General features: G+C 55.3%; 1 protein-coding gene across 3 annotated transcripts; it reads right to left on the bottom strand.

The window, feature by feature from the left end:
• Positions 1 to 5,249: 5,249 nt before the first annotated feature.
• Positions 5,250 to 7,169, bottom strand: PVRIG (PVR related immunoglobulin domain containing). Of its 3 annotated transcripts, XM_079120188.1 has the most exons (6): positions 6,928 to 7,163; positions 6,739 to 6,842; positions 6,510 to 6,645; positions 6,307 to 6,430; positions 6,172 to 6,229; positions 5,497 to 6,097 (listed from the first exon to the last, which is right to left on the bottom strand). In XM_079120188.1, the coding sequence occupies exons 1-6, from the start codon at positions 6,986 to 6,988 to the stop codon at positions 5,783 to 5,785; spliced, it is 798 nt and encodes a 265-aa protein (XP_078976314.1). In that variant the 5' UTR covers positions 6,989 to 7,163; the 3' UTR covers positions 5,497 to 5,782. The 3 variants fall into 3 exon arrangements, with proteins under 3 accessions (XP_078976313.1, XP_078976314.1, XP_078976312.1); XM_079120187.1 differs by having other exon boundaries at positions 5,250 to 5,686; positions 6,510 to 6,842; positions 6,928 to 7,169; XM_079120186.1 differs by having other exon boundaries at positions 6,510 to 6,842; positions 6,928 to 7,162.
• Between the last annotated feature and the right edge of the window lie 6,275 nt (positions 7,170 to 13,444).

Genomic DNA, 13,444 nt, shown 5'->3' with positions numbered 1-13,444 from the left:
ATCTCCAGTATACCCACAGGGACACTGGGGAAAGAAGCTGTGGGCTGAATGGATCCCAGATGGGCAGAGGAGAGGCCCCGCTGGCGAGAGGGGCCTGCCCTACCCAAGCTGACCTGGGGGTTCTGTTTTGGACTCGCCCCACTGGCTGTGATGGTCACTTAATGGCTGTGTCTCCCAAGCAAGGCCTGGACCCCAACCAGGGGTGCCGGGGAGCTGCTGCTGGTGGCACAGAACTTTCCCAGAACAGCTTCTGGGCAACTTCGTGGGACCCATGCTGCTTCCAGTGCTCAGGCCCTGCTGCTGTTACCGCGTGGTCTGCTTAGACCCCGTCACAGTGTCACCCTAGCACCCTGGACCAGTGCAATCCCCGGGGCCTCTCCTCCTGTCTTCCCCCAGCAGGAACAACAAGGCTCGCAGCCCACAGAGGGGGCTTGGGGAGGGGAGGGCCCGCAGCTAAAAATCAGTCTTCAGCTTCTACCAGGGAGCCTGCTGGTGTTATGACTAAGAATGCGTGACACCTGTGGATCCCACTGGGGGACCCGGCCACTCCACACAGAGCCTTGAATGCTGCCACCGGTGTCTGCCTCAATTTCCAACTCTGAGTCTGTTAGGAGTACATACCTTACTTTGCTTTGCTATATTTTACTACATGGAACTTTACTATATGGAATATTATATGAATATTGCAGTGCTATATGTGATGTGCAAAATCCCGATGACGTAACCCTAAAAGGTGTAACCAGTGAGAGACCCCCATCCACCCTGTCGAGCCACGACAGACACAAGAAGAACTGTAAGACCAGCCAGAGAGCAGGAGACGGGACGGTGGAGAGCTGAGGACGCCAGAGGTCACCAGAGAGCTGAGATCGGGGCAGGCTGAGCCCAGGACAGGATGAGACCCTGCCAGCCTCCGCTTCTCCCTGCGGTGAATGGGGTCCCATCAACTCCCAGTGAAGCCTTAAGACACGTCACATGGTGAGCACTGGGATGTGGGGTGTGAGACCAGAGTTAGATCAAGCAAAGCGTGTAATTGCGTGCGGTGTATAAACCAGCACTGAGGGCTGCCTAGCTCTGGTGTCTCGGACGTTAACGCTGGTGACCAGGCAGGCCTTGCCCCCACTTCGGTTACCTCCTGGGTGCTGAAGAGGCATCGGCCCTCTGGACCCTCATTTGAGGCTCAGAAACCTGAAGGGAAGCTGTCAACCTGATGGGCACCCCTTCCCGGCAACGTGCTCCTGCCTCCGTCTTCCCTCTTAGGGAAGGGACCTGCCTCCACAGCCGTCCTCTCTCCCCACAGCCAGGACAACTCTGCCTCCCACTCGAGTCCGTCCACTTCTTTGCTTCCACATTCTCCCATCCGAGGCTGGCACACCCCGTCTCCCACCTGGAGTATGGCAGAGCTTCCTGACGGTTCTCGGTTCTCGAGTCTGCTAGCCCCTCACCCCGCCCCCAACACACACACACACACACACACACACACACACACCCCATGTGTCTTTTTGTCCTTTTGTCATGTTAATCTGAATATGCTGCTGCTCTGCTTAAAAACCTTGTTGAGGTGACGCTGTGCCTGTAGGAGACCCCAGATCCCCTCCCTGGGCTGCCAGGGCTTCCCCTGGGCTTCCTGCTCCCTCCTTTACTCGCCTTTCGCGCACGCTGGCTTCCTGGGACCCTGAGCCTTTGCAGTCCCACCTGCTCCAAGGCACCCGTCATTCCTCCCCAGTGCATCTTGGCCTTTTCCTTTCGACATTTCCAAGGCCGTTTGCTCCTTGACATTCCCCCTTGGGGCATGGAATACAGGATACACGGCTTGCTTCCTCTGACACCCGGGCCCCTGGCACTGTGCCCGGTGCCTTGGAGGTGGTAGTCATTTCTGCGGGAATGAAATGAGGAAATGAAAGAATGGAAATGGGGAGGAAGTGGAGAGGGGTCTGGCCGGGCCCCAGGACAGCATGGAGGGGCCTTGCTCCTTCTCTCTGTGAGCCCCCTGCAAGGTGCCTTTCTGGCCAGTCCTCTGAGGCCATGGGATGATTGGTAGCCTCTTTCTGCCCCCCACCCCTGCCTCCTCCCCCTTGGCTGGCACTCTGGCTGTGGCAGATGCCCTCTCCTGTTGTTTGGAGCCACAGCTGGACAGCACTGTCTCGAATGTGAGTTTTGCTCTCTGGGGAGTCGGGGTGGCAGCCTGTGGTGAGGGGCGTGGGCAGCCTGGGGAAGGCCAGGCTCATACAGTTCTCTCCCACCCGTTATTTCTAGTGTAGTTAATGTGACTTTTGTTCCGAGGGCAAGGCCACTGCGGCCTCCATCCCTGCCCCCAGCCCTTCCAGACGGTTGGTGGCTTAGCGAGTAACAGACCCTGGCCTCTCCCCCAGGCAGCCCCACTTTCCACATTTTGCAGATGCTGAAGTGAAGCGGTTTGGAAGCAGATTTCTATGGAAATTCCACGTGTCACTGGCCGGCTTCCTGCAGGGGTTGGCTGGAACCTGTGGTCTGGACCTCTGGCCCCTCCCCACCCCGTGGTTGTGCCAACAGACCTAATGTCCTGAGCCTTTGTCTGTGTCTGGGGGCTGGGGGCACAGCCTGGGGTTCCTCTCCAGGGAGGCTCCTCACCTCCGTCCTGGCCTCTGCCCTCCGCCCCTGTGGGGTGTCCTCCCCACCCCCACCTGCTGGCTGAGACCCTGCTCTTGCCCGGTCAGATGTGCTTCCTGGTCTGACCCTGGCCGCTCACTGTTGAGATCTCCTGGCTACTTTGTGAGTGGGCTACTTCCACAGGGCTGGAACAGAGGCCCTGAGGACAGCGCACAGCAAGAGCAGACACCCTCAGGGCTGACTGTTGGCCAATGTCACAGGTTCGGCCCATGATTGTGGCCCCTGGTCCTGCAGCTCTTGCAGGATGGTCCCCTGGAGGAGCCTGCTAGTGGGGGAGGGAGGACTTGGGGGTAGTCCAAGCTGGTGGCAGCTGAAGTCCTGGAGCCAAGTGGGGTTGGGCAGGGGGCTACTCGGAAGGCACAAGCTGGGCTGCTGGGCTGTGGCCCCTGGGAGGGCCAGGGACTCCATCAGAGTGGTGGGGAGGGAGAGGATAGGGGGAATTGCAGGCTGGGCTGCGTCTGGACTACAGAGGACAGGCAGAGGGACCAGAGTGGGGAGGGGGACTCCACCCGTCAGTAAGCTGATGACATTTCCGGAGCAGGGTTGATGGGAGTGTGGGGACAGCAAGGAGAGCCTGAGAGTGGCAGGGCTGGATTGAAGGGATGTCAGGTAGGTGGTCAGGTGAGCAGGTCCTGTGGAACCAGGCCTTGGCCTGCACTGGCAGAAGGGACAGCTGGAGGGCAGGGAGCAGTCCCTGCAGTGGCTTGGGGTGGCTGGGGGGCGGGAGCTTGGCCCTGGCCTCTGGAGTGGGCTGCTAGGCCAGCCTGGTGGCAGGGGGAGGGTGAGCCTGTGGAGTCAGGTCAGGGATGCAGGGCAGTCATGCTGTCCCTGCCAGCCCCGCTAGCATCAAGGTATCCAAGGCTGGAACCTGGCTGGGGCCTGGTGTCTTGGGCCCTAGCTCTCTGGCCCTCTGGGGACTGTTTGGCCCATCTGCAGCTGTGCCATTTGCCACCTGGTAGACACTTGCAGCCAAAATCAAGCTCCACCTGTGGTCCTTGTTACTGCCTCTGGAGGCTCAAGCAGCCGGCGCAGGGCCTCTGCCTACCTGGGAGCTGCGTCCACTGGAGTGTTCTTCCCTAAAAGCCCTTCAGCCTCTGCTCTGTGACCCTGTGCAGGGTCCTGAACTGCTCTGGACCTCAGGCTCCCATTTGTTCAATGGATGTTCTGAGAATACCTACTCCTTAAGTGGCTACGCCAGTCCAGGCAGAGTGTCCAGTACAGAGCTGGCTGGTTGGCAACCTCCACACCCTTAGGCCTCCTCAACCCTTTTGATGTACTTCAAGAGCAAAGAGAGTCTCCTGAGGTTAGCTGAGCCACTCAGGTCACAGAGTAGGAGTGACCAGCGGATCCAAACCCAGGTCTGTCAGGCCGAAACTTTATGGGCATGGCAGGAGGGCAGGTGTTTTCCTGCACACCTGGGGAGCTAGAGGCAGGAAGGCAGAGGTCTTGGCTTCAGTTCTGTCCCCTTGAGTGGGTTACCTTTTAGGCCTCATATACTGAATGGACAGAGCTCAGCAAAAGGGGCCCGCAGACAGCTGACCCTGGGTCTGTGCTCCAGCTTGCCCAGTGTACCATGCATACCCAACTCAGCTCTCGGGACCCTTCTGTCTACTGCTGGCTCTGGCAGTGGGGAGCCACTGGCTTTGGGAAGAAGACTTCCTGGGTCCCCAGGTGTTCAGCTCTGAGCGCCACAGGGATCAGGGGAAGTCATCCTCAGGCAGGGGCTTCTCCCCCACTCCATGGTCTGGGGAGGCCCTCAGAGTTCCTTCTCCTCCCCATCCTAGAGAACTCCCAAGCTCCTTGTGAGACCCCACAAGCCCCATTAATAGCCCCAGGTTTGGACAAGTTTCTGGGGTGCTGGGCCCTGACGGACACCCTCCCCCCTCCCGGACACCTCCCTCCCGCATCCTCCTTAGGGATCTCTTCTGCAGCCCTTTCCTCTCGTCCTTGAACCCAGCACAGTGCGGGTCTGGGAGCTAGGTGGGGCTAGGTCCAGGGAGGTCACCAGGGAGGTCCCCGTCTGAGCAGGAAGCTACTGGAAGAGCCTGTGGTTGGACTGAGCCTCCGGGAAGGCCTCCCTGAGCAGAGAGGCCAGCAGCTGGTGCTGCCTGGGACCCCCCAATCAGCTCCAAAGAAGGGGTGCCGTCAGGTGCCCCCCACCAGCATTCACCCTGGCTTAGGGTTCAGGGCCACACTGCCCCTTGCTGCAGGGAAACCGCCATGCTCCTGGGAGACTGTGGGGCTCTCTCACCCACATTGTCTGCTGTGAAGGCCCCAGAGGCCCTGGCAGCTGCACCTGCTCATGGAGGAGGGTTGGCTCCTGGCCCCTGGGTGGGATAGTTCAAGGGTAGGTGAGCTGTGTTCAGTCTCTGCATCTGTGAGGGCCTCTCTGTCTGCCCTGGGAGGAGTGTCTGGGGCCCTGGTAACAGGGGAGGAGCTGGTGGACGTGCCTGTGGGGTCTCCCCTAACATCCCCCTCCTCTGCCTCTGAAGGCCAACTCCGTGGAAGAGGGAGCCAGGCCCCACCCCAGGCCCACCAGGAGACAGTCCTAGAGACCATAGAGACCTGCTTCAGGCTGAAGCCCCAGGAGTGCCTGCTTCTGCCTAGAAGAGCAGCCAGTGTGTGGGGGCTTGAGTTGGACCATCCACTGGGGGTCACCAAACCCTCAATTCCATCCTCCCAGTCCCTCATATCCTTCACGTCAGCAAGGCCCGCAGGCCAGGAGCCTGCCTCCAGCCTCCATGCTGAGCCCCGTCCCCCTCTGGTTCCATCCCGGCTCCTAGCTCCCAGGGGTAGAAAGCACTCTAACCCCTTAACCCCCAAATAAGAGAAGGCCCAGCCAAGACCAAGTCAGAGGAACCACTTTATTGACAGTTACTGACATCACCTGGAGGATGGGGACATGTACAAAACAGGAAGTGACCTGGAATGGGACTTTGTCACTACATGTACTCACACCTGTGCCCACACAGGCACACACACTGACCACATCCGCAGCAAGGGGGCCCTGGCCAGGGTTCGTGAGACACTTGTTGTAGGGCTGAGAATAAAACAAGATGTAGAAAGAGCAGGTGCCTGGGACACAGCCACTCAACAGAAGGATCCTGGAGGCCGAGGGGGCCTGGAAACTCTCACATCAAACTCCCAAGTGCCGCCCCATGACCCTGGGCCCCAGAGAGTCAGGGGAAGGACTGAGGTTGGGGCCAGTGCAGGGAGGCCTCGCTCCTGCCCCAGCATAGAGTCCATTCTCAACAGAGATGAAACTGCTGCGTGGAGTGGCCAGCAGGGACACCTGGGTGGCAGGCACCTGGGGTGGGCATGCAGTGTGGATGGGGGGCGGTGCCCACCGAGACAGTCGCTGGTGGGGGTGCCCCATGTCCGGAGCTGCCAGGTGGAAGGTGGCAGGGGTATAGGGAAGGTGGGGGTCCTCCAGGGCGACTTGGCTGGTGGCCTGTGGAGGAGGGAGGAGGGCTGGTAGGCTTCCATCTCCAGGCCTGGCTCCAGCCCTCCTCCCAGGTCTCTCACCTGAGCTCTCCTCTGTGCCCGGGAGCTGGGGAGGGGCGGCTGAAACTGAGCGACAGACCTGGGAGAGAGAGTGGAGGGGTCAGAGGCAGAGTGTCACTAGCCCAGTGGTGCAGGGACACGAGGACTGGCTCTCACCGATGCCTCTGCCGACGTACGAGGTGTAGGAGGAAGATGCAGCCACACAGGAGGACCCCGGAGGCCCCAAAGATCCCCGCCAGGTCTGCCTGCAGAATGGGAGCTGGAGAGGGTGCAGGGAGCCCTGGGCAGATGGGCAGGGTGTCAGATGAGCGGCCAGTGCCCAGGCCCAGCTGTGCCACAGGCCCTCTCCCCAGTCCCACCTTTGTCTCCACAGGCTTCCTGGGAGCCATTGGGGAAGGAAATGAACTTGCAGCAGATGGTGGTGTTGGCCCAAGGGCTTCCAGCCGTGGACCCTTCCAGGGTGAGGGAGATGCTGCTTTTGGTCTCCCAGTGTGCCTGGAGGACAGGGCCCCACTGCTGGGTTCCGAATTCTGGGTGCAACACAGCCAGGCTGGTCCCTCCAGCACCTTCAGGCCCCCCCAAGCTCACGGTCACCAGGGAGATGGAGCCAGACCCCAGGAATCCACAGCGGACAGTGAAGGTCGGGAGCTCCGTGGCCTCCATCTGGACTTGCACCCACACCTTGGGGGTCCCTGAGGAGCAGGGAAGGAAGATCAGCGAACTGGCCCCAGGGTCCCCACCCTGTGACCTCTGTAACTCTCTGTCTTCCCCACTCACGTGCAGAAATGCAGAGGATCAGCAGTGCCCACAGCAGGAGCAGAGGCCTGGGCCTGGCCATGGGTCCCTCGCCGCCCAGGCTCTGGGGGCTGCAGGGACGACCCAGGTGTTCTGGTTCTCCTTGAAGGACGTTTTCATGTTGTCAGCAGCCTGGGCGAAAGGGGCTCCCCACAGCCCAGCCCCACTTCCTTCTCCTGTGCCTTCCTCCAGAAGTGGTTAACACTGGGTAATGGGTTCCCCCCGTCAAGGGACAGTGACAGCTTCCTCTGTCCCTAAGAGCTGTGCTTCTACCAGAGGGGTGGGGTGGCTCAGGTTCTGTCACAGCACAGGTGCTGGCTGTACCAGACCCTCGGGGAGAGGACAGAAGAGGAGCTGCAGGAGATGCTGAACAGCAGCTCTTTCATGGGGACAGGGGACACCTGGTTGTTCATGAGGAACAAGGCTCAGACCAGCCCAGATAAGGGGTAGGGAACGTGGAGGACTCTAAGCAGGAAAGTCAGTGGGGAGCCCACCTAGGAGCCAGGCCCGGTGCGACCCAGTTCACACCTGAGGTGGCCTCTCGACACACGGCTTGCCAACCATCCCATGTCTAACTGCTGCCCTGATCACCCTCCCGAGCTCCTTAGTCACAGTTCCTGGACGCCCAAGGGCGTCCCGCTGGAGCTGCGCCTTCTCAGCTGCCTCCTTCACCATAGAGGGCCCCTGGCTTCTAGCTACTCGGACCCAAAGCATAGTCACCTGTGGCTCTTCTCCTGTCTCCAACCTGCCCGGGCACTCACCTTCCCACCCTGACCAAATGCCTAATTCAAACCCTCTGCACAGGCAATGCAGAATTAGCCGGTCTCCCTGCATCTCCCGCGGCCGCCCTAAGCAAGCTCTCCATGCCGCAGCCAGTGTGACCCTTGGGAGCCCATGTCACCAGGCCTCTGCCCTTCCTAGCTCAGACCCTATCTCACCCAGAGCCAAAGCCTCAAAGGCCTCCATGATCTAGCTCTGCGTTCCCCGGCCTCGCTTCCCCTCCCACCTCACCAGCATACTATTTGTTGAATCTGGAGGTGACATGAACCTGCTGGCCCTTGGCCACAAGTGTGGATGGGGATGCAATGAGAGACCCCTTCTGGCCTCCACTTCTGTTTCCTCTTCCTGCCAGGTATTGCTCCAAATCTCCGACGTGCGAGTGTTCATTGACAGAATGCACCTTGACCAGGACTCTGCTGCCTACGCAGTGACACGTGACCCTTCCCAGGGATCAGAAAGCTTTGTGCACTGTGAGCCTGAATCTGAGACTGGCCTACAGCTGGCCTGAGGACTGCTTTGTCCAGGTGTGGTGAGGATGAAAGAGACAGCCCTGTCCTGGGTCCCCTCTTTGAAGCGTGGCCTGTGTGTCCTGGACTGAGTATGCTTAATCCTGTGGTGATGGCCAGAAACCAACCTGGCCCTTGGGCAAACTGCCCTCATCCTTCCCTGCAGTCCACTAACTGGACTTCACAGGTGCCTCCAGACCAGTTGCCCACTGTTCTGGACTGGTTGTGCCACAAGTACTCACCTGGTTCAGACCTGCTTTCACCACTTCTTGCACTACTGAGCCCAGATGGCAGGGTTGAGACCTGGGCAGAGATGACCCCTCAGTGTGTCCTGGCCGTGTGGATGTGGGGCATCTGGGACGTGTGTGGGCTGCTGACCTCAACCTCCCTTCTGGAGACTCTCTCCCACCTACTGCGATCCAGCCTACTTTGCAAGGCCCGTCTCCAGGAAGCTGTTTCAGCCTGAGTGCTCCCTTCTCCAAGCCCGTCACAGGAGGGCACCCAGGCGGAGCCAGGCTCTCCGCAGCCCTGGGGGTCTTCACCCGTTGACTCTAAGACCTGGAGGAAGATTCTCTTTTGATCAACACCTGCACAAAGTCCAGAAGAAGGGCTCAGAGCTTACTGATGGATTTTAAAGTCACGGCACGAAGCCAATGACTTGCCAACATTCTCAGTTTTTTAATTTCAATCTTGGAAGCCATGTTGTTCCCTCAGTATGTTTTTGCTGTGCAAGATTCAAACAAGATAGAAATAGTAGAAATAGGAGTTTCTGGAGGCTAACACTATCATTTCTGGGTTTTGTGTATTGTTTAGGAAGACTGAGGTTATAAACACATTTGTATAGTTTTCTTTTTATGTTTATGAATGAGAGTTTTAATAAACTCTCCATATGCTCTGTGGAGAGCTTTTTAAGTATCCTTATTTGGGGGTGGCATGAAACAGCTGCAGATCATGTTAGGTGGAGTGCCAGATGCCAGCAAGTCATTTTTACCCCCCTTAAATAGTTGTTTACCACAAATCATTTTTTAACCAGACTCTTTCCTTATCGTTTCAACATGCCACCTTGATCAGAAAATGAAGTCTTATAAATAGATCTATTTCTGGCTTTTCTTTCTTTATCTCGCCTTTGACTTGCTTATTCCTGTTTCAATACCACATGGTCCTAACCAGAATACTTCCATGTTTTGCTGTTTGTGAGGGCTCATGTTCTTTCTCAGAACTTCTTGTCTATTCCTGAACATTCTCCAGAATTTTAATTCTAGAGACACAAAAAGTCCTAAGCCAAGCAATGAAAGCAAGCCCTGTGTCAAGAAGCTGGCATCCCGGCCCCCGCCCCACCCCTGACCTGCAGTACAGGCAAGATGATGCTGACCACCCCTTGCCCAGACATTTCTTGGTGATTCCCTGCAGCCACAGCCTGAGGCCAGCTGCAGTGAAACAGGCTTGGGCTCAGCCTGTAGCGTTAGGCCGTGAACATTAGAAATAGCCACAACTCCTCACAGCTCCACATCCTCGGACAAAGCACCTTAACCTCACAAAGACTCACGATTTCAGCAGGTGGGGTGCTGTCTGCTTCACAGTGTGGTTGAGAGGACTGAGTAGGTCACTGTCAGTGGACCCTGCCCAGCCTGGCTCAGCCCTCAGGGAAGGCTTTTGTATAAGACATAACTTGAGATTGGCCCATTCTCTCCAAGCTATTGGGGTGGGTTTTCCTTGTGGCTTGTGTGGAAGACATCAGGACATCATTATGACACCTTCCCAGCAGATCAAATCCAGGATTCTTTTATGTGGGGTGCTTTACCACTGAGCTACATCCATAGTGCTTTCTACTTTTTGACACAGGGTCTTGCTAAGTTGCTGAGGCTGGCCTTGAACTTTTGATTCTCCTGCTTCAGCCTCTCAAGTTGCTCAGGATACAGGAGTGGGTCGCCATGTCTGGTCCCTTTCTTTTTAAAATTTTTGAACCAGGATGTTTCTGAAGTTATACTCAACTGTGCTTTTCCTAGTATTTCTTCTTCCTTACCTTCCTTTCAAACAGCTGACTCTGAGGAAGACACGTTGGCTTCGGCAGAGATGTGACTGGTTAGGAGAGAAGCAGAGGGTGTTGGCTGGGCTCTGGAATCTTCAAGAAGACCGGGAAGAGAGAGCAGGTGAGGAAGCCGTGACCTGGGGCTCCAAGTACAGGGGGACAGTCTGGGAGGCATTAAGGACTCTAGGGAGGCAGGGCTGCTGTGGGGGAGGCTGGGCAGATTCTTGTGGACACATCTGGCACAGGAGCAGCAAGGGCTCAGGCTGTGGGCAGAGGTCCAGGGGCCGCCTCCCTCCCCCACATGCCTTGGCACTTGTCACCGCCTTAGGAAAAAGGATGGAAGCTGGAAGAATCAGGAGTTTTCCACCATCTGGGCAGGAGAACTGCTTGAAATTATAGAGGAAAACGTTTTGTTTCTGCTCATCTGAGCTTGTAGCGTGAGACTTATAACTGCTACATTCATTTTTGCCTGTTTTACATGTGAAAACGACCACTTTTTCCGTCTTGTTTGTAATAGCATTTTATCTTTTATTAAAGTAATACAAATAAGAGGTGATAGCTGAGTGAGTTTTACATGCTTAAGTCTCTTCTGAGCGATTCACGCTTTAACAAACTATGAGGGAATGGCTTGCCCAGTGCCAAAAAACTACTGACAAAATCTTTAGCTCCAGACCCCACAACATGAACCACTCTGCTGAGCCGCTTGTCCCACATAGTTAAAAAATAAAAACGGATCTACAAGGTTGTGCCGATAAACAGCAGGCCTGTGCTGCGGGAGCGAAGCTGGGACATGAACTGTGCCTCCCCGTCACCAGGTCAGGCCACCTTCCTAGGCTATGAGGTGACTCGAGAGCCGGTACTGCAGTCACAAGGACAGTTCTGTGGCGTCTGCACACATCGTTTGATTCCCTCACTGGTCTAATCTGCTGAGGCGAATTGAATGTACTCGCTTCCAGCTTCCCTGGAGTCTGGGCTCGCTGCATGCTCGAGGTTTGCTCTCCTCTCCCGCGCTTATCTTTGCCAAGTTTTCCACTCTTCTCCTGAGCTCTCTGTTCCCTCTGGGCTGGGCTGTTTGTCCATGCTGTCCCAGTTTGGCAACACTAAAGGGTCATCAGTGAGCCTGCACTAGTGGGACTGGTTTTGTGAATCCTTCTGGGACGAGGTCATTTCATCTTATCTCCAGGGCAGGATCTAAAGAGCTCATCAAGGGAGACTTCAAAATGTTTATGTGTGAAAAGAAACCTTTCCCTTCTGGCTATGTCTCTCCTCACATCATCAAGGCGCAAATTCTCCTTTCATCCTATAACCTCTGGGCCAGGGATCCTGGGGTTCAAAGAGGGGATGCATTTACCCAGTAGCTGAAGACTTTCTCAGCCATCCAGAAAAACATCTCTCCATGTTGTAATTCAGGTGATACCAAAAACTCTCCTCTGGGAAAGCTCACGGCCATGACACAGGTTGAGGAGGATCAGTATTCAATATTGGGCTAACAAAATGTGAATGTGCAGCAGGGCCAGCCCCTGGGAAAGCATTGCTTGGCGTCCCTCATTATGCCATGCAGAGGCCTCTGCATCACCTCCTGAGCCAGCCTTCTGGGCTGGGGGCATCCAGTGTGGCCTGGGTCTGACTGTCTTAGCCAGCAGGGAGCAAAGCTGAGCTTGGGGAGTTGGGCTGAGACTCCAGGTGGTACGCAGGACCCCCCACTGCTGTGCATGGGAAATGCTCATTTCTAACTTAAGAAAATACAACGAAGTTAAGTTTGATAACTATTCAGTGTCACTGGTGCCCTCACTGTTATCCAAGGGTCATGGTTCATCTCTAGTATGATCAAAATCCTAAGGGAAGAGAGGCAAGACCACAGCCTGTTACCAACTGTGGTTTCCGTGTCACAGATGTACTGGCTTCGAGATTCCAGATTCATTTCCCCAATGAGAATGCTGCTATTTGCCCTTGGAAATCACTTTTCTAACCTGTTTGTGAGTTTCCCAAATGAAGGATGTTAGTGGGTTTTGAACTTCTCTACTGAAGCAGTAAATGCAAAGAGGCACCTATTCCATTTGGATTTGTTTTGAGAGACATTCTGCAGCTTTCAAAAAAAGGGTAAATCATGATCTAAAGACATTCCTCACAGCTGGGGGGATAGCTCAGCTGGTAGAGTGCTTGCCTCGAAAGCACAAGGCCACAAGGCCCTGAGTTCAATCCCCAATACCGCAGGGGAAAAAAAAAAAAAGGTTCTCACTTTGCTCTCAGTAAAACACCTTGGTTTTTTTAGAGCAAAAATATATTTTGTACTATTAACTATTTTAGAAACACTTATTTCAGTAACTTACCCAATGTATTTTAAATGCGTATTACAATGTACAAAATAAGGAGCAAATGTTCATTTAGGTAAAATTTGTAATAAAGATTCCTAAACTTTTGGAGTCACAGAACTCAGGTTCTGTTCCCATTTCCATGGCAACACAACAAACCCATTAGACTCAGTGGTGTAAACAATCACCTTCTTACTATGCTCATGGATTCTGTGCTCAGAAGCTTGGAAAGGACACAGGAAAGATGGCTTAGCTTAGCTGGGGAAACTTAAAATGCTGCATCTAGAATCGTGATTCACGCCTGGCAGCTGATGATGGATGTTGGGGAGAACCACAGCAAGGGCTGTTGGTGGGAGTACAGTCCTCCTCACATGGCCACTTGGCTTTTCACAGCATGTGACTAGCTTGAAGACTACCATCCCACAAAACAGGAAATAGAAACTACCAGTTTCTTTAAAATTTAAATCCACAAACTGGCACAGCATCAATCCCACCTTATTGTTAGCTTAGCAACCAACAGAGTCCATATTCAAGGGGAGGACCAAGATCTGACCAAAGAAAAGCATCAGAGAATTTGGGGAGCACTGTATGAAACTTGGGCAGATTCTGAGGCTGGGGCTCAGTCCACCACCCTGGGCTACCTGGTTGCACGTGGCTGTCCATTTTTTACAAAGCCTCCCAGTTTCTCTTTTGATCTTTGAAGCGCCTAAGCTTGGTCGATATTTAAATTCCTCAGGAATCTCCCCTCCTGGTTTCTTAGTGACTCCATGTCTTCACCTTGGATGAAACTGTCACGACCAGCTCAACTGCTCGCTCTCTAATGGCTCTGCCCACTGTCTCAGCAATACACCCCCGAGAGCCCAGACGAAGCA

Source organism: Sciurus vulgaris (genome assembly GCF_902686455.1).
Source record: "Sciurus vulgaris genome assembly, chromosome: 18".
Classification (NCBI taxonomy): Eukaryota; Metazoa; Chordata; class Mammalia; order Rodentia; family Sciuridae; genus Sciurus; species Sciurus vulgaris.
Note: the sequence above shows the minus strand (reverse complement) of the source record. Positions and strands in the feature narration are given on the sequence as shown.